We start from the raw sequence: 20,599 nt of genomic DNA, 5'->3' as shown, positions 1-20,599 counted from the left end.
TGATTAACTGATCCCGATTACAGCGATCCTTTGAAAGAAGCTCTTCTGGAAGATGTCTTCCAAAAACAGACCTTCTTTCTAAAGAGCGTCCCCACCCACAGAAATGCAACTCAAAAAGAAGGATCTGCTCTTTTGAAAGAGTGCGTGCACACAGCCCCCGCTCCTTCAAAAGAACGGGCCAGGGATCGAAAAAGTTAGCACCATGAGGACCGCTCTTTTGAGAGAAGGGTCCACAGAAAGTCTACACACACTTGCTTCTGACAGAACCTTTCAGAAAAAGGCGCTGTTCCTCATTCGGGAGAGGAGGAGGGCCCTGAAAGAAGTGCACTTTTCGAATTCCTTTCAAAAGGACATTTTGTGTGTTGATGCTCCATGGGCTGTTTCAGAAGATCCCCAGTTAGTTCAAAAGATCTCGCTACTCTAGATGTGGCCTTAGTGTATGTGAGTGTTCATCTGATTTTAGGGTGGGAAGAACTTAGCCCTTGGGAACCTAGATCCTGCAGGATCGCTCCATTGGGAAGGAACTGGCAGAAGGGAGAAGCAGCGCTCCATACAAGAAGTAACACAAGCACTGCATTGACAGAATTATCAGCCTTCATTTCCCCTCCTCCTGCCCCGCAGCCAGGAAAGTAACCCTAATAAATGAGCATACACCAAAGCGATGGGCAAATCTGATAACATATGTGACTCCAAATTCAAGCCATTTCACTCTTGCAAAGAGTCCCAAGTGATATCTCTGGTTAAAATGCATCTGTGACAAGTTCACCACTCCAGATTTTTGGGGGGTCAAGGGGGGGGGGGGGGGGAAGAGGTTTTATTGCTTCTTTCTACCCTGGGTTTAAATTTTCTTTTATGCATCTTCTTCATTGGAAGGGTCTGAACTGCCTGTCCCACAATAGCTACTTTTGTTTTGGAAGCTGAGGTCAACATTTTCAGAAGCAGACTAACAATTTTGGGTGCCCAACTTGAGACCCAGTGGCTGATTTTCAGAGAACCTTCCATGGAGGAAAAACGAACAACAACAACGAAATACTCCATACCCTTCTAAAGGGGTACTTCCAAACTTCTAGTATCTGAAAGCCTTGGCTGGCCTGCTATGCAAGCCTGCTGGGGAATTCTAAAAAGAGCAAGGAGAAACCAAAATGAACCAGGCAGTATGAGGAGTGGTAAAGCCACTTCCAATGTACCTACTCTTAGATGCTGCTTAGAAAAAGAACACACACACACGCGAACTGGAGTCAGAAGGCAGATGTGCAGAAAATGAACCTTTCCCTGCCTGAAAATTAATTCTAACCAAGGTTTTGATCAGTTTTCAGAAGATAGGCTTTTGTTTACTTGCCCTTCGGGAAGGGAAAGATAATGACACTAATAAACGACTATTCAATCTGAACAATAAGAGCAAGAAAAATGACAAGCAGTTAACTAGACAGGCTCTATAATTAAGACCATGCCGGTGCCGTGGTGCTGACTTCCCCCTTACCTCCCCACCCCAGGAAAGGAGGAATCAGGAATTGCAGTAAAATGTCTAAGTACTTGAGACTGGGCTTTAAAAAAAAAAGTATATATTTTAACATAATGAAGACAAACTTGACATCACCTCAGAGGTCACATAAAATTGTCCTGGTTCACACTTATTTAGCCAGACAGAAGGGAATTAAGGGACAGCCTCTTACTGCTCCAGTCACCTACAAGGAATTGGTTAAAAAGCTTTAGTCTTTTACAGACACACACAACACAGCTTCAATTTAAAAAGACACTCTGCTGCTATCAGTGCTGGTCCCAAAATTAACAGATCCAGCTGGAGGATGGATCACTGTTCCCTGTAAGCTGTGGATTTGGGTGGTCACCCAGGAGAGATTCAAATGCTGCCCAGCTGATTATCAGGGAGCCCATAGCCAGCAGCAGGTGTTTCTACTGGGGGTGCACATCTGTACAGATCTCAATGCACATAACGTATTCTGCAGCTGGATGGACAAAATTAGAAGAAACATTGGATGGGACCTAGACTACCTAGTGGGAGAGTGATGGATGGGGTGATCAGAAAAGGCAGACACTTTCAATAAAGTGTGCACTCAGATAAGAGATCATTCAGTAGGCATCATTTTTAAGAGTCTGAAGTAGCACAAGAGACGTTTAAAGCCCCTGTAGGGACACACTCTGCAAAGTCCCATGTGCGTAGCAGAGGGAAGAACCAGATAAACGGATGGTGCTTCGTTGTCACCCAACCACCAACATCCTTAATTTCTAGCATGCACTGGTTCAAATCAGCAGCCCCAAGTAGAGCCCTGAGCAGGTACAAAATTGGTATCCACAGCCACAAAAATGATTTGCCAATATCTGCAAGTTTGCCAGGTTCCCAATACAACTGGTACATTGGCACCTGTAGCCATGAAAGTGAGCTGCCGACATCCACGTACTGGCAGAGTTCTAGTCCCAAGCACGTGCTGGGGGATTTAATATTCACCATACACACTGGGCGAGGAGTCCCTGCACAGCTGCGTGCTTGCAGGGATGATGATTATTTTACAACGTGCCTTGGGTAACTTGCCGTGCGCTGGACTCTGGGTCAGCCAAAGCAGTGGGCTCAGCCCTGGGAAAGGGGAGGAGAGGAAAGCACCGACATTAACTGTACACCAAGGGTACCAGTGCCAAGACCAGACCCTCCCAAGTGGGAGCATCAACTCCCAGGGCACAAACGTGAGCCCTGGCACAAAAGCAGGGTATAAACAGTGGGTGGTGGGTGCCCCAATGAAAGGGGAGGGGCCTTTCCTTCAGCTTCCCCCAAAAGACAATGAGTTTGGTACCCAGGCCCCACAGCTCTCTTGGGGGCAGGTGTGCCGAGCTTCCATTTACAGGGGATTCCACAACGAAGGGGACCTCTAGTCAAGAGTTAACACAACCTAAGGCTCTGTTCATTCCTGAGCAGACTCTCCACAGGGCTGAAGAATGTGGGTAACATGTCACAGGCACTTAAGTCACACTGGAGCCCCAGGCCCAGTGGGACTTAGGGCCCTGTTTCAGCTCCTCGCTCAGGTAACATGTGGCCCCTTCACTCCTTTTCAGGCACTTGGCTGTATCACCCAGCAGCCCCACTTCCAGACTGCTCAGCCAAGACACACCCGAGGAAAGATACTCCAACTGGCCACTGCGTAAGGCTAAATGGTAACGAGACTTCACTCAGCTTCACCTTCTGTGGGCTTATGAATGGCCATACTGGGTCAGACCATGGCCCATCTAGCTTAGTGCTCTTTCTTCCCACAGGGGCTGGTGTCAGAGGAACAGGACAATTATCAAGCGGTCCATCCAGCCCCAGCTTCTGGAACTCAGGAGGTTTAGGGACACGCAGAGCATGAAGTTGCATCCTAAACCACCCTGGCTAACAGACACTGATGGGCCTATTCTTCCTAAATTTTTTTTTTTTTTTTTTTTTTTTTTATTATTATTAAAAAAAACAAAAAAAAAACCCTCATGTTTGGCCATCACTACATCCCCTGGCAGGGAGTTCCACAGGTTGGCAGTCGTGTGAAGAAAGTACTTCCTTTTATTTCTTTAAACCTGCTGCTTGCTAATTTCATTGGGTGGCCCGTGGTTCTTGTGTTACATGAAGGAGTAAACACCACTTCGTTGCTCACTGTCTCCATGCCAGTCACGATTTAATCAAATCACATTCTCCCTCCCTCCTTCCTAAGCCAAGCAGGCCCAGTCCTTCTAATCTCTCATGTGGAAGCTGTTCCATACCCTGAATCATGTGCGTTGCCCTTCTCTGTACCTTTTCCAATCCCAATAGGCTTTTTGAGATGGGGCAACCAGAACTGCTCGCCGTATTCAGCACGCAGATGGCTCCAGCTTTCACAGAGACCCCACTGAGTCCTCACCGCAAATCAACTGCCCTACTGGCAGTCAGCCACAAAGGGTTCAACGAGAGCTGCAAAACCAGGCAGTGCTAAACCCATAGAGAGGGCAGTGCCTCAGCTGGGAGTAGCTTCCATAGGCTATTGCTCCACTTCCTCCTCAGGGCTGCCAGGTTTTGGCACCCACTGCCAAGCCACTAAATGGAAACAGCAGTTGCAGCTCACAGAGCATCCATCATTCCCTGGCCTGCTGTTTGCGTGGAAGGCTGTGCAGCCCCCTTTGTGTACAGCACTAAGCCAGGCTTCTCGGAGAGCAGCACGCAGACAAATGCAAGCTGCAACCATTGAGCTCAAGGGTTTCCTACTGAAGATGCCTCGTTAAAGCCGCAGGCTTTTTCCAGCAGCTCTGCGCATTGCTGTTTAAGAACCTCTCCTGACAGGGGTTTGCAATGCCGTCTTGGGAGCTTGCTTGGAGCTCACATGCACACACAAAAGAGACCAGTGTTTGGGATTTAATCTCTTTAGATGGGATGTTCTGTTTTCCACTATTGTGAGCAGCTTTCATCCTTAGAACCAGAAGAGAGCAGGCCTGCCGACGCGCACACGCGCGTGTGTGTGTGTGTGTGGCCAGCCCCACCACACACACTTTGACCAGGAGCCCACCAGGTCAGTCAGCCCCACCCCCAGGAGAGGTATGTAGCAGGAAAACGTCTTCTCATGCTCTTCTGCCATTGCTTATGTAGCTTCCCCCTCACCCAACATTTTAAACACAAGTTGGGCACCACAAGCAGACCTGTGGCTCTTCGCGTTAGCTCATGAGCTTTCGCGAGCAAAAGCCTCCTTCATCAAAGTCTACCCGTGAAAGCTCATGACCTCAAATGTTTTAGTCTCTGAGATGATCCAGGACTGCTTGTTATTTGTGGAATAACGGACCATCACTGCTAACCCTCGGAGACTTAACATGTCGGTGTAACTTGCATACCGACGCAGACAAAAACAGGTCTAAGGGAGCACAAATTATCAGGAGTGATGAATGGGGTCACATCACCAGTCAAATTTGACTCCACCTCCATTCCACCCTAGTGAGCATCAGTAACATGAACAGTCGGTCCCAGCATATCCACTGCACGGCTAGCCTGCCGGCAATGAGTGGTCTGCGTGGCTTTTACTCACATTACGGGACCAGTGCGGGATCAATGCAGCCCCGCCTCCAGGTGCCATCTTATAATTCAAATGATTCATGTCACGGGCATTGGAGGAGATAAAAGGGCCCACAAATGAAGTCCTCACAGGGTGTCATGCAAATTAGCTCCCCACCACTTGAAAATCTTAGTTGTATGAACATGCCAGAAGACAGAGCAGATGGAGCTATTTTGGAAGTACTTATCGCCCAGTCATTCTAGTATTAAGTTGAGGAATGGGAAACTGAGCAGGCCCAGGGTTCCACATTACAGGACAAAATAAGTCAGTGATGGTTTAGAGAGTTTTTGGGTCAGTGGAAATCACAGCAGCCAAACAGGAAACCTGCATTATCAGCCGTGCTGAACTCAGCTTTGACAGAATAGTCCAGAGCACCAGGACCTGAAAGGGAAGTGCCTAGGCTATGTATGTTAATTCACACCCTGGAGACCCGGAAATATTCACAAGATGGAAGAGTATTTTTAGAATATTCGGCTATTGAAACTAAGCAAAGAAGTGTCTGTCCTCATTAAAATCTTCACTCTCACTCAACTGTCAAATTTTTAAAGCTGTTGACTGATGCAGCCTTTAGCAGTCACCATGGCAACAAGATACATTACCTAGGCAATGATGCTCTTATGCTGTCACCCCTCAAGTGACCCAATTCTTTAAAAAAAAAAAAAAAAGTTTACATTAAAAAAAAAAAAGAAAACCCTTCAAGTGGAATATTTTTCCCTTGGTTTCTGCCATGTTCATTTTCTTTGTTGAAGGCATAATGAAAGCCTATGAGCCACTAATGTGGCAGCAACATCAAAATCAAGAGAGCTGGTTGGAAAAACAGAAGATTCCAGAATATCCCTTAAATAAGGATCACACTAGATTTCCATTTGGTATGACTTTGAAGTGGAGATGAGTTCTCTGTGATTCAGCTGAGAGCAGGCTACTCGGGAAGCTGTCTTCCAATCAGCCATCTTACGGATAGTCATAATTTGCCTGAAAATTCACAACGTAAGTTAGTCGGTCAGTTTCCTGTTGGGAAAATGGGTTGCCCAGTCAGGAAGTAGAAGGGAGGCTACATGACCAGCAGTAACCCCAACAAAGATGAGAGTGCTGTTTGCTTTGAAAACCTACTGACTGAGCAGGAAATGGAGTGCGAGTTCCTGTTTGCAGACACATACACAGACTCTCACTCCTTCACTGAGCTCCTCCTGGACCCTTTGGTGGTGCAGGGGACAAGACAGTTTAACCCTAGCCGTGTACAGAGCCTTTAGGACTGTGCAGACAGCACCTCAGTGGCAACTGTACCACCAAGAATATTCCAGACCACAAAGGGACATATAATCCACACTAGGGGTATGTCTTCACCATGTGAAAGATCGACGGAGTCAGGGGGTTTGATTTTGTGAGCCTAGTAGGGATGCATGAAATTGAACTATCTGGGGTCAACAGTCAACTCTGCACTCCCCAATAGCGCGAGGAGTAAGGGAGGGTGACGGAAGAGTTTCTCCCATCAACATCCCTCTTGGAGGACAGCCAGGTAAGTTGAGTGCAGATAAGTTGATTCTAGCTACACAATTACTGTAGCTAGTATTGTGCATCTCCGATCGGCTTTAATGTCTAAGGTAGACCTGGCCTAACAGAACATAGGTCTTTGTCCCACTCCTGTGACTGGCCTTCCAAAAGGCTCATGAGATGCTACTGCTTGTTGCTCCAAGGCATAGTTGCAGCTGACAGAATGTGCCAAGGTCATCACAAAGAGGGTTGGTTACAAGTGTTTCACTCGGAGTTACCTGGAAACTGAGCAGAGCATCAAAGAGCAACAAAGAGCATCCGGGTTCTGGCTATGAATTTTCTTGCTTGTCTCCAACAAGTGGCCCTGGCAGCTGGACTCTAAAGGCATGGGTGAGCTCACTGGAAAGACTAAGCAGCTCTTGTGCACCCTTATGGCTTTCTCCCAGTGCCAGCTCCTCTCCTGCCCCCACATTGTCACGAGCCCCGCTCCATCTTTTAGTCTCTCAGCTCTAATCCCTGCCACACCTTCCCCTAGTGCAACTCGTTTTGCTTTTCTCTAACGGCAGTTTGGTGGCAATTACATGAGATGAGTTTGGTAGGTCTCTGATCCCTCTCTCATCACAAGCCAATCACCCCTCTTTGCAATAACTGCATGAGCCACCAAGTTTAAACAGCTACCCTGCCCAGCTTGGAAGTCTGTCCCCCCTTCAGTCCAAATGCCCTTTCCCCACTCATGTCCTGCCTTTCATGGCTCCCCCCACTCAGCACTGTGAGCAGCCTGAAGTGCTGCTGGGACAGTGGGAGAAAAGCTGCACATGACTCTGGGCACTGAGCCCACCGTCATCTTGTACGTGCCTCAGCAGGGGTCACTGGAAGGGCCCAAGGAGGGGCAAAAGCAGCTGACAGGAGGAGGCTCCCCTTCTTTGACAGGATACGTCCATGGGCAGGCTGGCCTCATTTCCCAGCCTTCTTCTGAAAAAGGCTCCAGCTCTTCACTTGAGCCCAGGGGGGCCCCCCCAATAATTTTTGATGAGGGGGCGCTCCAAGAATTTGGAAAGCGGCCAAGGTGTGGGGTCTGGAATGGAGGTCAGGTGCAGAAAGGAGCTGGAGATAAGGAATTAGGGTGCAGGAGGGAAACCGGCCAGTGGGAGTGGAGAGATTTTCCAAGGGGGCAGGAGCAGTGCATGAAGTTCCCTCTCCTCCCCAGCATCTGGAGCAGAGACCTGCTTAAAGCAGCAGCTGGCTACCATGTGCCTGAGGCGGTCCACAGGTGGAACTGGTGGCCTGGCGAGGCTGGATCCGGCCTGTGGGACGTATCTTGCCCAGCCCTGCCTCAGCCCAAACACCAGGCCACCAAACTCACGCCACATTTTCAAGGGCTGCCCAGAGTCCCGTTTCGACCGGAATGCCCAGTCGAAAAGGCACGTTGGCAGCACTGACTGGACCACTGAAAGTCGTGTTGACTGTGCAGCAGGGGCCTGAGGCGAGAGCAAGCTCCCTACCTGCCTGGCTCTGCTTGCTGCTGCCAGGCCCCTGCAGCCCCTTGTGCTGGCTCGACAGCTCCCATTGGCTGGGAAGAATGACGGCTGGGAGCTGAAGGGGGGCAGCACCCTCTGCCTCCTTGCACTTAGGGGCTGCAAGATCCTGGTAAGCTCCCTCCTACAGAGCCTGCACACGCGTGTGCGCACGCGCGCACACACACACACACACACACAATCCCTGCCCCAGCTTTGAGCCTGTTCCTGCATCCTAAACCCCACCCCCAGCCTGCACAACTGAGGGAGGGTGGGGGACAGCAGGCAAAAAGAGGAAAGGAGCACGGAGCTAGTGGGGGGTGGGGCAGAGCAGGGGTGTTCACTTTTGTGCGAGTAGAAAGTGAACCCCCCCTACGTCTCCAGCGTCCCTGCCCCTTTCAGGTGCCTCAGTAGAGCTTTCCCCTACCACTCCGTTGAACTCCCTCCAGCTGGCTGGACTGGTCTTGCTGAAACAGGCTGGGATGAAAACTGCCACCTACAAGGTCAAACGCTTTCCTAGAACACCCTGAAATTTTCTTTGAAGTCCCCCATCCGGGTAGTGAGCAGGTCCAGTCCTGCTTAACTTAAAAAGGTTTACACCGAGGACCACATGGTTGCAGGGACTCACACCCACTCCAAAGTGAGGTCACACCCACATCCCAGGGCCTACAGAGGACGTTAGCTCTGCTCAGCCTGCTAACAGCCCAGTAGAAGAGAGTCCGGGCATCTGAACTGTGTGTTGCCAGGCTGGTCTCTTGTCAAGACAAGATTGTCCCTCCCTGGTTTCTTTCTGTGCAGCCTAGTTCCAGGTAACAGCCCTCAGGAAGCAGAGAGGGCTGGCGTGAGCGTTGAGCTGCACCCTGAGGTGAGATTTGGGCACAGCAGGGTTCTCAACTGCCAGTAAATTCTCCACCAGGCTGGAAAAAAACAGCCTAGAATTAGACCTGCCTGTAAAACCATTTCAGTGTCGGTAAAGCACTGAGCTGAGCAGAGGAGTCCCTCCCCTGGGCTGAGGGATGAGCTGGCTGGGTGGGAGGGGGAGGGGACAGCTCCAGGAAGTCTCCAGTTCGGGGGGCCGAGGCAGAGAGGGGCACTTTCCTACCTCGGGCTCCCCTCAACTTGAAGCTGGAGATGGAAGAGAGCAGCCCCTGCCAGCCAGCAGCAACTTCGCCTGCTTCACTAGCCTCAGCACCACAGGCAACTGCTGGGGAGGGACAAGGGGGTGACCGTGCCCCACAGAACTCCTCCCTGCATCACCCCTAGCCTAAGAGGAGGGCCATCCCTAGGAGGGCAAGAGTCCCAGGACAGCACCCACCCCGCTCTGCCCCAAGCCCTACCTCTTTCCACCCCACCCCCACTTCACCCATACCGCCAAATCCCACCCCCCACCCAGCCCCATGTTCCCTCTAATTTTTTCTACACAAGGGCCATTTTTCTCCACCAATGTGCGGAATAAATGTGTATGTGCATTGGGGCATGAGCCCCACCCAGGGACACAAAAGAGCCTTGCTGGGGGTGCTGTGCAGTTGGGCAGCACTTGAATTTCTCCTGACTGCACAAGCACCCAACTTACAGGGACCACTTGCTCCACCCCTCCCCACCTCTTCCCCTAAGCTCCTCCTGCCCCCTCCGAGACACGGCCCAGGGGATGCATGGGGGGGCTGGAGTGGCGTTCCCCTCCTGCACAAATCACCAGTGGTGGCAGGAAGTGGAGCAACCCAGCCCACTCTGCTTCCCCAGCTCCCAGCCGCATCTCTCGGCTTCCCACCAGTCAGTGCAGGGGCCAATTCCAGCCCTTCGCACAAGCCCCCTTCCCTGAGCGACGATCTTTATAATACATAAGAATGCGTCCATAAAAGGATTTGGTTTTCCATCATTTTTTCTGCCCCACGCCCTGGGGCTGACCTGCTGGCTGATCCATTCCACATTTTACCTGGTGGCGGGAACTACCCAAGCACCTTCCTCCTCTGCCCTGCTAGGTCAAAGTAAGATCTTAGGATCCTTTCTGCTCCTCATTTAGATAGCTGCAGCTGATGTAAGGGAGCCAGTACACGGAAGGCAGTACAGCCTAGTGAATAGGACACTAGACAGGAATTCAGAAACTCTGACGCTAGCTTGCTGGATGACCTTGGGCAAAATAAATCCCTTTACAACATGTCTCAGTTTTCCCCTCTGTAAAATGGAGATGATACACTGACTTCCTTTGCAAAACACTTTGAACTCTACAGAAGAAAGAATGCTAGGAGAGCTAGGTATTAGTTATTCAACAACAAAGGGGCAACAAACAGCGAAGGCTCCCATTCATACACAAATGCATTGATCACAAAGGAAACAGTCATGCAAGGCAAATAAAATGAAGGGGCGGGGAGGGGTGTACATGACTGAACTGCCATTCGGAACCTGTGTAAACTCTTCTAAATTCCAGCTGTTTGGAAACTGGAAGTAGAAGATACCTTTGTGATCATCTTGTGCCTCAGCCATGTGTTGGCAGGAAGAGGTCAGAGGAGTAAGCGCTCTGTGGAATGCCATTTTAGGCAATACTAGCCCCACACTTCTTCCTGACTTTGTCCTGATATTTAACCTGCATTTTTCTTCGTTCAACTTCATCCTGCCCCTTTGAAGAATCCCTACTGGTTGCTGGGAACATTTTAAAAAAAAAAAAAAAAAAAAAAACAGAAAAAATGAGAAGTGACAATGTAGCTCTCCTGGGGGATTATTGGTATATAATTAAGCGATATCCATAGTAACAAGCAAGTCTGCATGTGTTAAAAAATTAACTTGACCTACTTTGAGAAATTCTAGCGTCTCGACAGTGCATCGTGTTTCACCAGAAATTCACCAGTGCCAACAAAAGGTCCCTGTTCTGAGGAGCAGAAGGTTTAAATAAAGTCTCCTTTGGTGCTGAGAAGAGGCAGAGAGAAGGGGTTAAAGATGGTAGTTTAGGGATTCAAGCCAGCTAATGACTACGGACATTTTGCACGTCTCATCACAAGGTCTCTGAGTGGACAGAAAAGAGAACTAACAGTTTTGCTGCCAGAACGAAACGGTACAGCCAACACTAGTCGGCAAGCCTCGCTTTGGGGCAGGCACAGTTTAAAGATGTTGCAAAAAGTTTAAAAAGGGTCACCATGAGAAAGAGGAAAAAAGCAGCCTGCCCCACAGACACAACAAAGTGAGGTCAGGGAGATGTGGTTAGACACTTGACAGTTCTCAAAATGTTTTTTCTACTTCCCCTCCCTCCCTCGAGGGCCAGCCATTGTCTTTGGCTGCTCTTGAAGGGTTTATATTGCTACCATTTACCATAGCTTCTAAGCTCCTTCCTTGTTTTTAAAAAAAGGTCAAGCAGCAGTGAAATCCATAGCGGACTTCATGGTCTCAGACTCCAGTATTGGTATTTTTAATCAGCAACTAGTATTTTATCATTATTTAACAAAATACACTGAATAGCCTCTAGAAGTAGCCCCTGCCCAGAGGGGCCGTTTTCTTATCTGAGGATAGGACTACACAGCAATGTTATTTTGAAATAACAGCGGTTATTTCAAAATCATCAGTCTAGTATCTACACAACACAACTTCTATTCCAAAAGAATTTTGAAATAGTTGCCTTATTTCGAAATTGGTAAGCTTCATTCGACAAGGAATAGCACCTATTTCAAAATAAGCCATAGTGCATCCAATGGCTCTATTTTGAAATAGCGCGTCCACATGCAGGGAGCTTATTTCAAAATAGCTAAGTGCTATTTTGAAATGCATTTTGTGTGTGGAAATGTTATTTCTACACAAGCTATTCTGGAATAGTTTATGTCCAAATAAGGCTGCTGTGTGGACATACCCTGCATCTTTGCACACCTCTTTTAAGGCGTTTTTGAACTAGTGGAGCTGCCTGGTCAAGAAACAGGCATTAGAGATCAGCGCTCCTAACTGACTCACACCTTGTAAAAAGTTAATGCAGGAAAGTACTAGTAAATAAAAGGTTTTCAAAAAACACTTACCAGCAGCGAAACTACTGGTCACACTACTGAGAGCAGAGCAAGTTCAAGAGCCTCTAATTTGCACACAAGTAGATCTTCAGAAGCCTGTCTTGGGCATCAGACACTATGCTAGTCTTTGAAGATGCTGGGTAGCCTGTTTACGCTGGCTTGGGTTGGTTTTCCCATCCAAACTGGGAAAGGGAGAGGGACTGAATTTGCTCCTCAAGTTAAAAGCTAATACCACAGTGTCCTGACTTTTGTGGTCCTGTCACAAGACCCCACTAGTACACATGAGGAAGAGGAATGAGACTAGAAGACAGATCCCAGACTAGATTAGGGGAGCAAAGTTTAAAGTCTAAGCCTCAGGTCTTAGAAGAGGGGCATCTCCCTGAAGGTATTGAGCATGGTAGTCAGTGGCTGGGCTGCCCCCCATAAAGGCAAAAATCAGGGTATCAGGATATATTCAAGAGGCAAAGATTCATCAGCCTCTGGAGAATCCATCCCAAAGACAGCACCCCTCAGCAGGGGTCAAGGAAGCAATCATTGCAAGGCACTTCTATCTGGCGTTCCCTGCAAGCTGAACAGCTGCCCAGGAGAGATTCAGGTGCTGCCAAGCTGGTGAGCAGAGCATCCACAGCCAGCAGCGTGTGTTTCTACTGGTGGTGCACATCAGCACACACTGCGGCACATAAAATTTATTCTGCCCATGAACAGAAAAAAAAGGAGTTAGAGGGAACACTACAGGTTGAACAATTTCAGTCTGGCACCTTCGGGACCTGACCAGGGCTGAATGAATTTTCCAAACCACGGGAGGTCAGTATTGTCTAGCAGCATTACCAACATGTCCACTGCTTACTGGGCTCTTAGACGACATCTAGGGGTAAATTACAGCTAACAACAGCACAGAACACAGACAGCCAGGACTGGTGGCTGGAAACAAGTTCCATGGGACTGCAGGCAACTTGGCCACACTCATGATAAATAGTTGTCCAACAATGTAAAATCGTGCTGAATTCTGGGTGTTACCAGATGAGAGAGAGGTTCAGCCTGTCCCTTTCCTTTGGTAGGGTGTAATTTCCTCTCTTCCCTCTCCATGCTGAGCACATTAGCTCAGAAAAAAATCATGCGATTCTTTTCAGCATCTGCTGGGGCCTAACCTACCCGCTGGCTCCAGGGAGCTGGTCTCCAGAAAGCCCATTAGGCAGCAGAGCTTGCTTACTGTTTTCAGACAGGGTCTTGCCAGCTTGGAAGAAAGAAACCAGAATGGGAATCCAGTGCCTTCCCAACCCTTCCTGCACACACTGCTGCCTGCTGCTGCCTGAACGCATTTCTTTCCCCTTGCTCCAGCACTCATTTCACACTCAGCTCATGAAATGATGAATGGCATTGTTCAGAGGCAGCTGCCTGCTCAGGCACCACACACTGACCCCACGCAATTTGCGTCGGCAGAGCAAAGAGAGAAAAGCTGAGTCACATACGACCATAAACCAGAAAAACTAATGGACTAGAACAAAGTCCAATTTGGCTCTGGACAAGCTGGATTTTGAGTTCTCTCCAGCAGCACGCAGAGTGCTTCAACAGTGGTTTGGTTCAGCATTTGAGCCATGCTGTGTTCTAGGGAAGCAGGAGAAAGGTAGGGCCAACTACAACTCTGGAACAGCTCCAGTTTGTTAGCTGAGTGCCTCATTTGAAACTGGACAGCCCAAGCCACATAAGGAACCTTTACCACTGATAAACAGGATCCAACCAATGTTCCCTGTAAGCTGAATTCTTGGGCATCCACCCAGGAGAGATTCAGGTGCCACCCAGCTGATTAGCAGAGCAACCATAGCTGGCTGCATGTGTTTCTGCTGGTGGTTATTCTACCCACGGACCAAAAAAAGTTAGAGGGAACCCTGGATCTGAGACACAACATTTCTCCATCTTGGAAGACTCACTTAAAATAACCCACCAAACAGCAATAAAGAATAGGGTCATTAGCAAGACAGGAGATCACCTTCTTTATTGCAAGCCTGTTGCATACATGTTCAAGACCTAACTTTCTCCTACCACCGCCGTTCCAAGAACACTTGTGTTTGTTTCCAGCAGACTATTGTTAGTGCACCTGTGCTCATTAAATTACTTAAGATCACAACACAAAAGGATGCTCCCGCCCCCCTCCAGGCTGAAATGAAAGTCAGTTTGTCAGGTCACTTTAAAATAATTTGTGATGTGTCAGGAAAATACTACAAACAACAAAAAAAAAGGAACATTTTCACGCTGTGGTTTGTGCAGGGATGGAATGAATGGCACAGGTTTCATTATACAGCCTTCCTACTGAGGTCTCCGAAGTCCCCACTGATTACTTTGTGCAAAATGGCCTTAAACACAGCATGTCCTGAATGCAAAGGTCAAAATACTATCACCACTGTGTAGCAACAGCTTCCATTTAGGATTCCAAAGCATTGTGGGAACTGGTGGGGCACTGTGTGTTTCAATCACACACAGAAACAATGCACAAAATGCTCAACAGTACCAAGCTAATACCTGACATTTGTGCAGCTCACAGTTCTAATTTGCCCACAAAACCCAGAGTCTGTCATGCTGCCGCCATCTACATGGGCCTAGGTAAAAAGCCTGCTTCTTCTAAAGTGCCTGTAAGTTCTAGCCCTTTCCAAAAAGGGGCATGTTTTAAAAGCCCCTGAGAAGGTCTAGAAGGCATCACAAGGTGTTTTCTAGACCAGTGTTTGTTAAACTAGGTACCGGAGAACACTGGTGTTCCATGAACAACTTGCAGGTGTGCCATGAGCATTTGGAAAAAATAATTCTAAGTTTTACAATAAGACTATTTTCTGTTATTAAAACCAGACACAATTGTTACTCCTTCATTGCTACGGTACCCAACCAAATTCCTTCCTTTCATTTTTGCTGTATATGTTGCTGCTTGGTTTTTTTTATGGTCTGATGACAATTTTTTTGAAGACCATTTTCATAGGTGCTCTGCATAAATATTGTTTGGTGTTCTGTGGTTTCAACGTTTTAGAAACACTGTTCTAGACAGCTCCATTTAGTCATTGCCTGTTGCATCCTATTCCCCATCCCTCACCTGTGTGGTGAGTGGTTTAATTGAAGCCTGGTCCTGTACCACTGTGCTCAATGCAAGATTTTCAATGGATTTCCAAGTCAGCAGGATCCAGGCCTGAGATGGTCATTCGGTGCTGCAAGATATTTTGCATACTAGTAGCATTTGACAACCAATGGTCTCCAGTGGCTTGGGCAGCAGAAACGAAAGGAGCCATTTTTAAAAAAAGAGACGATCCAGGCCAAGTTATCAAGCACTCAGCACCTACAGTTGGTGCTGGGCTTTGTGAACAGCTCAGCTCCCACAGAGATGCCAAGGACCAGACATTCACATGTGTCAACACAGGCTGAGTTCCTCTGGGAAAAAAAACAAGACACAAACCACAGCCCGAACTGAATGAAAAGTTTAAGAGTCACCCAGAATTTCACCCACTTACACTATAATCTCTCTCATTTCTGCAATGCCAACGGCACCATTAGGAGTAACACACACTGCAGGAATAGCTGGCTGCAAACGTTAGGATCAGGTATCTCCTTTGGGTGCCCAGTCAGTCTCTGGCAAACTAATGCTACTGAATTGTAAATCCCCTTTCTGAATCCACTCAAGTGGCTTTCCCAGGAGATTTGCACCATCTTTATGCAATTAACCACTGCTGATCATAAGGCTGCTGTATGGAACATGCACCATGTATACAGACAGGCAAGATTTTGCATTACATCCTCCTCCAAGGCATTGCAGTGTCATACCCCACACCCTGAGCCAGAGCTTTCTGCAATGCACAACGCAAGTCTAGAAAGTTATTGTGTTTCACTAGAGCTAAAAGCCACCTTAAGTTGCTTCCTCATCCAGGAGAGGTTTCAAAGGTTTGTGTCACTTTCCTTCCCAGGTCAAGCACCAGCTGAAGCCAAAAAGAAAGCTGTGTAAAGTTCTGTCGGGCTGCCACTGGGTCTGTGCAAATAGGATTTTGCAGTAAACCTCTGGATATCCCACAGGCGGTGCTCTCTCATCTGCCTCACCAACACCAGGTGCTCCCCGAGATGGGCAGCTGCCCCCTTTAAAAGCCTTCTCGCTCCCAGCAAAGCTGCCTAACAAGTTTAGTCTCCCAGTCTCACCTCGGTCAGAAGGAGCTTCACATTTGCTAACAGACCAGAGTAATGTTCCTCTGCAGCAGACCAGCATTGGAATGACAGGATCAGGCAGGGAGCGGCTGTGAAGGAGAAATACCAGACCCCCTGCTTGTACTTTCCACCCCCATGCTCTCTCTCCCCCCTCTCCAGGCCCTTCAGGCAGCGTTACTGCCAAAACTGTCCTTTGGATCACAGGAAGTGGCCCTCCCTTTAGTTCCTGAAGAACAGTCAACTAAAGTTTTCTTAAGGTGGCACCAATAAGTTCTTGCCTTCCAGGTAACTACTTTGTGTTCCCACTGCCCGGCCAGCTCTTTGATTGTGCCTCTAATTACCAGCTTAGATGTTCGTTTCCCAAATCTTTTTCTTCTTTTAAAAAAAAAAAAAGAGTATATATTTTTATTGGACCTTCAATAAACACACGATATTCATGAGAAACTGCTACAAATACCAGAGGGGTAGCCATGTTAGTCTGCATCTGCTAAGACAAGGAGTCCTGTGGCACTTTATAGACTCACCAGTATTTTTGGAGCATCAGCTTTTGTGGGCAAAGACGCGTTTCGCCAGATCCGACAAGCCAGGTCTTTGCCCACAAAAGCTGATGCTCCAAAAATATCAGTCTACAAGCTGCCACAGGACATCTTGTTGCTACAAACACGATTAGGAACAAAACTACCAGTTTCGAAATTAAAATCGCCACATACAATTATAAAAGGAAACGGTTGTCAGACAAGGCTTCCATTTGTATGACACAGAGACACCCTGAGATCTAACACCGACATGTGTCGTTTGACAGAAATATTAAGCGAGAAGGTTGAGCAGACGTTTGGGAATTCATTTTCTTTCACTCTTTCCCAGGAAGCTGCTAGTCTGTGAATTTTAATGTTTTTGCCCACCTGTTCCTCAGCTTTGGGTTTAAGACCTGATAAATTATTCTGTTAGTCTTTAAAGTGCTACTGGACTGCTTTTTTGTTTTGATAGTACATAGACTAGCACGGCTTTCTCTCTGGTACTACTTATACATAGGTATGACAAGCTCATAATACACTGTGCATATGCAGTGGAGTTTTAATTCCATCTTGCATCCTGAATTCTAAAAGTCAGGGAGCTAATCGAGGTTAGCCCAGGATTATTTATACCTGTGTGTATGTGACCCCAAAGAAAGTGTTAATATGTCAATGCCAGTTTTGAGAAAGGGCTTGATCAGCTCTTTTGAGGGTGGTCTATTGTTGCCTAGCAATGTCAAGTTTTTCTGATGACAACCAAAACAAAAACGCAGTCCATGTGTCTGACTTGATGGGGTGCAGGCTTCAGCAGTTCTGAACCGGTGTCTTCTGCAGTTAAATGTATCTCAATATATTTATCATTTCAATTGACCTCAGGCAGCTGATCCTCAGAAACAAATCTCAGCAGCTTCACTGGTTTCAGGGAAGTTATGCCAAATTTACAATAGCTGAGAATCTGGCCCTGCTATTAGTAAACCAAATATATATATTATCTCCCTCTCCATATAAGAGCATTTGACTGATAGATGACACAATGACATCACCACGCAAACGTGCATGTCTGCTGCCTGGAAAGGCTTCCTGGAGGTTGCTGTGGGCAGCTTGGGTGGGGCAGTAAGAGATGCGGCACCGCTGGGTCGCCTCCAGCTGTGGGTGAAGGAAAGAGCTGGGAGCAGCCACTGCTGCCAGCCCATGCAAGAGAGGGAAAGTGCCTCCCAGAGCTCAGCTCCAGCTGCCCCTGCTGACCTCACCCCACCCCCGGTCAGGCAGCAGGAGGTGGTTCCCATCAGTGGCAGCAGCCAGAGCTTGACTGAGAGGCACCTTCCCTCTCCGCCATGGCCTGGCAGCGGTGGATACTGCCAGCTCCTCCCCGGTGAGTCCCAGGGTGGTGGTGGCAGGGAGGTGGGGTGGGGGGCTCACATGGTTCCACAACCCCCCATGGGAAGAGAGGGGGTTGGCGAGTGTAGTGAGCAGAGAGCACAGCTGCCTAACTGGTTATTATGAACACAAAAGTGCAAGTGGTAAAGGCAATGCTATTTTCCCAAGCTTGATCGTAAGAGAGGTAGAAGGAATCCCTTCAGCTCACAAGAAGGGCCAGTCACCTCTTCTACAGCGCACCCTGCTCAGCCGCTCTCGGAGTCAAATCAGCTTTATACAAACAGCTCATTATATTACACCCCTTCATAAGGAACCTTAGAAGCAAGGAAATTAAAAAAAGATAATAGATGCTTTTATACACACAAGCTGCTTACATTTATACCCTTTGCCTTCTAATGCACACATTCAATTCCAACTGGAAACAAATGAACACTTTTGTAACACACAATGGGGGTAATTACCCAGGGGAACAGCTTCCCACAAGTTGTGGGGGGAGTCACTGTCACTAGGCACCCTGAAATCAAGACTGAATTAATGATTTTAAGGCCCTGATGATGCACGCACGCATGCACACTACAGTAAATAGTTCATGGGAGCTACTCAGAGGAGTTAAACTGCTTTTAGTTCCCATATCTGCAAACAATGGTTCAGTTTAACTATAGGGCTATATCTAGACTGTAGGCTTCTGCAGACAGAAGTTTTGTCAGAGGGCATGTCCAGGCTGCAGATCGGTTTGAAGACATCAACTGGTCGGGAGCATTCTGTCGGCATCCCCAGACACCTCAGTTCACAAGGAAGAAGGGACGTCTCCATGGGGGAGGGGTGGGTTCTGACATTTAGCCCCTTGTGGATGAGCCAGACGTCGGAAAAGCTTCTCCTGACTGAACCTTTGGCAAAAGATTACGCAAATTGCGGTGCATGGATTTGTGTATCTTTTGCCAGTAGTTCCACGCAGTCTAAACATAGCCTAAATTACTGGACTGTAGGGCTACATCTACACACAAAATGTGTTTTGTCAGTCTGTCAACAAAACTCGGCGCATCTGCCGACAGCGTTCTGCCTCTCCGTGAATAAGGCCTTTGTCAGTGGTTTCTGTGGACAAAATAAGCTATGTAGATGATTCGAGGGGCCCTCTGCTGACAGACAGGGCGTCCAGTTCACCGGGCAGGTCTGTTTGCTGAGCTTCCAGTGGGCCATTCTGTCAAGAGAGCAGCTGGGCAGTCTGGCTGCTTTCTGTCAACAGAAGGGATGGCCTGTGTGCGTGGCTGTGATCTGTTGGCAGATGATGTTTTGCCAGAAGATCTCTTCTGACAGTCTCTTCTGCAAACAGATCGCTGTAGTGTAGGCGTAGCTGAGATAGGACTCACTTGTGTGCCTTGTGCTGTGCTGGACACCAAGCTTAGCGTCAATGGTCCCGTCTGGCTTCCCAGAAAGGCTAGTTTAGGCATCCACACCTTCCTAGTTTAAAGGAATTGCTGTTTGGCAGTTCAAGAAGCTGAGCAGTGCCAATCTCCCCTGACACGATTGAGGGAGGCTGAAAGTCGGCTACCGGGCATTCCGTTTGTTTTCCTTCACCTGCTTAGATGTTTGTTGGGTTGTTTTACTACTTCAGTGTTGTTGACTCTCAAACCCGAGGGGCTTTTTGCTGAGTGTTGCCTGACCTCACATGTTTTGCCAAAGCTAAAGAAAGAGCAATCAGAACATTTTACACCCAGGGACAAAATTCTGCAGGGGAATGGTGTTAAAAATCTCCACAAGAATTATTCTTTGTTTTCAGTATTACTTTATCCTGTGTGTAAAAGGGACATTGGCAACTTAAAAAAAAAATAATAATAATAATAATAAAAGACTAAAGTAGAGTTCTAACTTACAATTAAGTCTTACAGTTATCAAGACAATAGGAAACAGGATCGGATTTCCTGTTTACTTTGTCCATTAAACAGCCCTTTGACTAGTCTTTTTCATAACGGTCTACACCAAGAACACAAAGTCAATGGAAAGACTCCTACTGACTGGATGATCAAGTGATTAAAGGTCTGATCCAGTCACTCATATATGTTACAATTATAGCCATCTGAGGGAACCCCAGTTTCAATGCAGCTATAACTATGTTTAAGACCGTCTGGTCTAGCTCGGCAAAGCAATGACATCTCATAAACATTGCTAGGGCACAATGTGGCAATGGTGTGAGGCCCAAGATACCTAACCGCAGTACAGGCAGAGTTTTCAGGTGCATTTATAGCGATGATTTTAAAGCAGTCTCCCACTGCAGTAGCTCCCTCAGTGCTAACACCAGTGGGAGCGCTGAAATACACCAACTGCCCCACCAGAGTTTTTGCCACCGTGTTTTCTAGACTATCGTGGTCCAGGAATGGGTGCCATGTCTATATCCTTGGCTCAGGAAGCCAAGCGGGAGTGGGCCTGATGGGCAGTGCAGGCAGCAGAGACTAGCTTTAGAAAACAGCACTGTTTTCCTTTGTCTAATTCTGGAAGAGGAATTCTTC

General features: G+C 47.8%; 1 protein-coding gene across 1 annotated transcript in view; it reads right to left on the bottom strand.

The window, feature by feature from the left end:
• The window catches only part of ACOT11 (acyl-CoA thioesterase 11), a 67,009-nt gene extending 50,890 nt beyond the window's left edge, over positions 1 to 16,119 (bottom strand). The window contains exon 1 of the mRNA XM_075003013.1: positions 15,916 to 16,119. Coding sequence (XP_074859114.1) covers positions 15,916 to 15,933 — 18 coding nt within the window. The 5' untranslated portion in view covers positions 15,934 to 16,119. The remainder of the gene's footprint in view (positions 1 to 15,915) is intronic.
• Positions 16,120 to 20,599: the final 4,480 nt, after the last annotated feature.

This window comes from Carettochelys insculpta, chromosome 9, assembly GCF_033958435.1.
Source record: "Carettochelys insculpta isolate YL-2023 chromosome 9, ASM3395843v1, whole genome shotgun sequence".
NCBI lineage: Eukaryota > Metazoa > Chordata > Testudines > Carettochelyidae > Carettochelys > Carettochelys insculpta.
The sequence above is the reverse complement of the archived record's forward strand: the minus strand, read 5'-3'. Positions and strand labels throughout refer to the sequence as shown.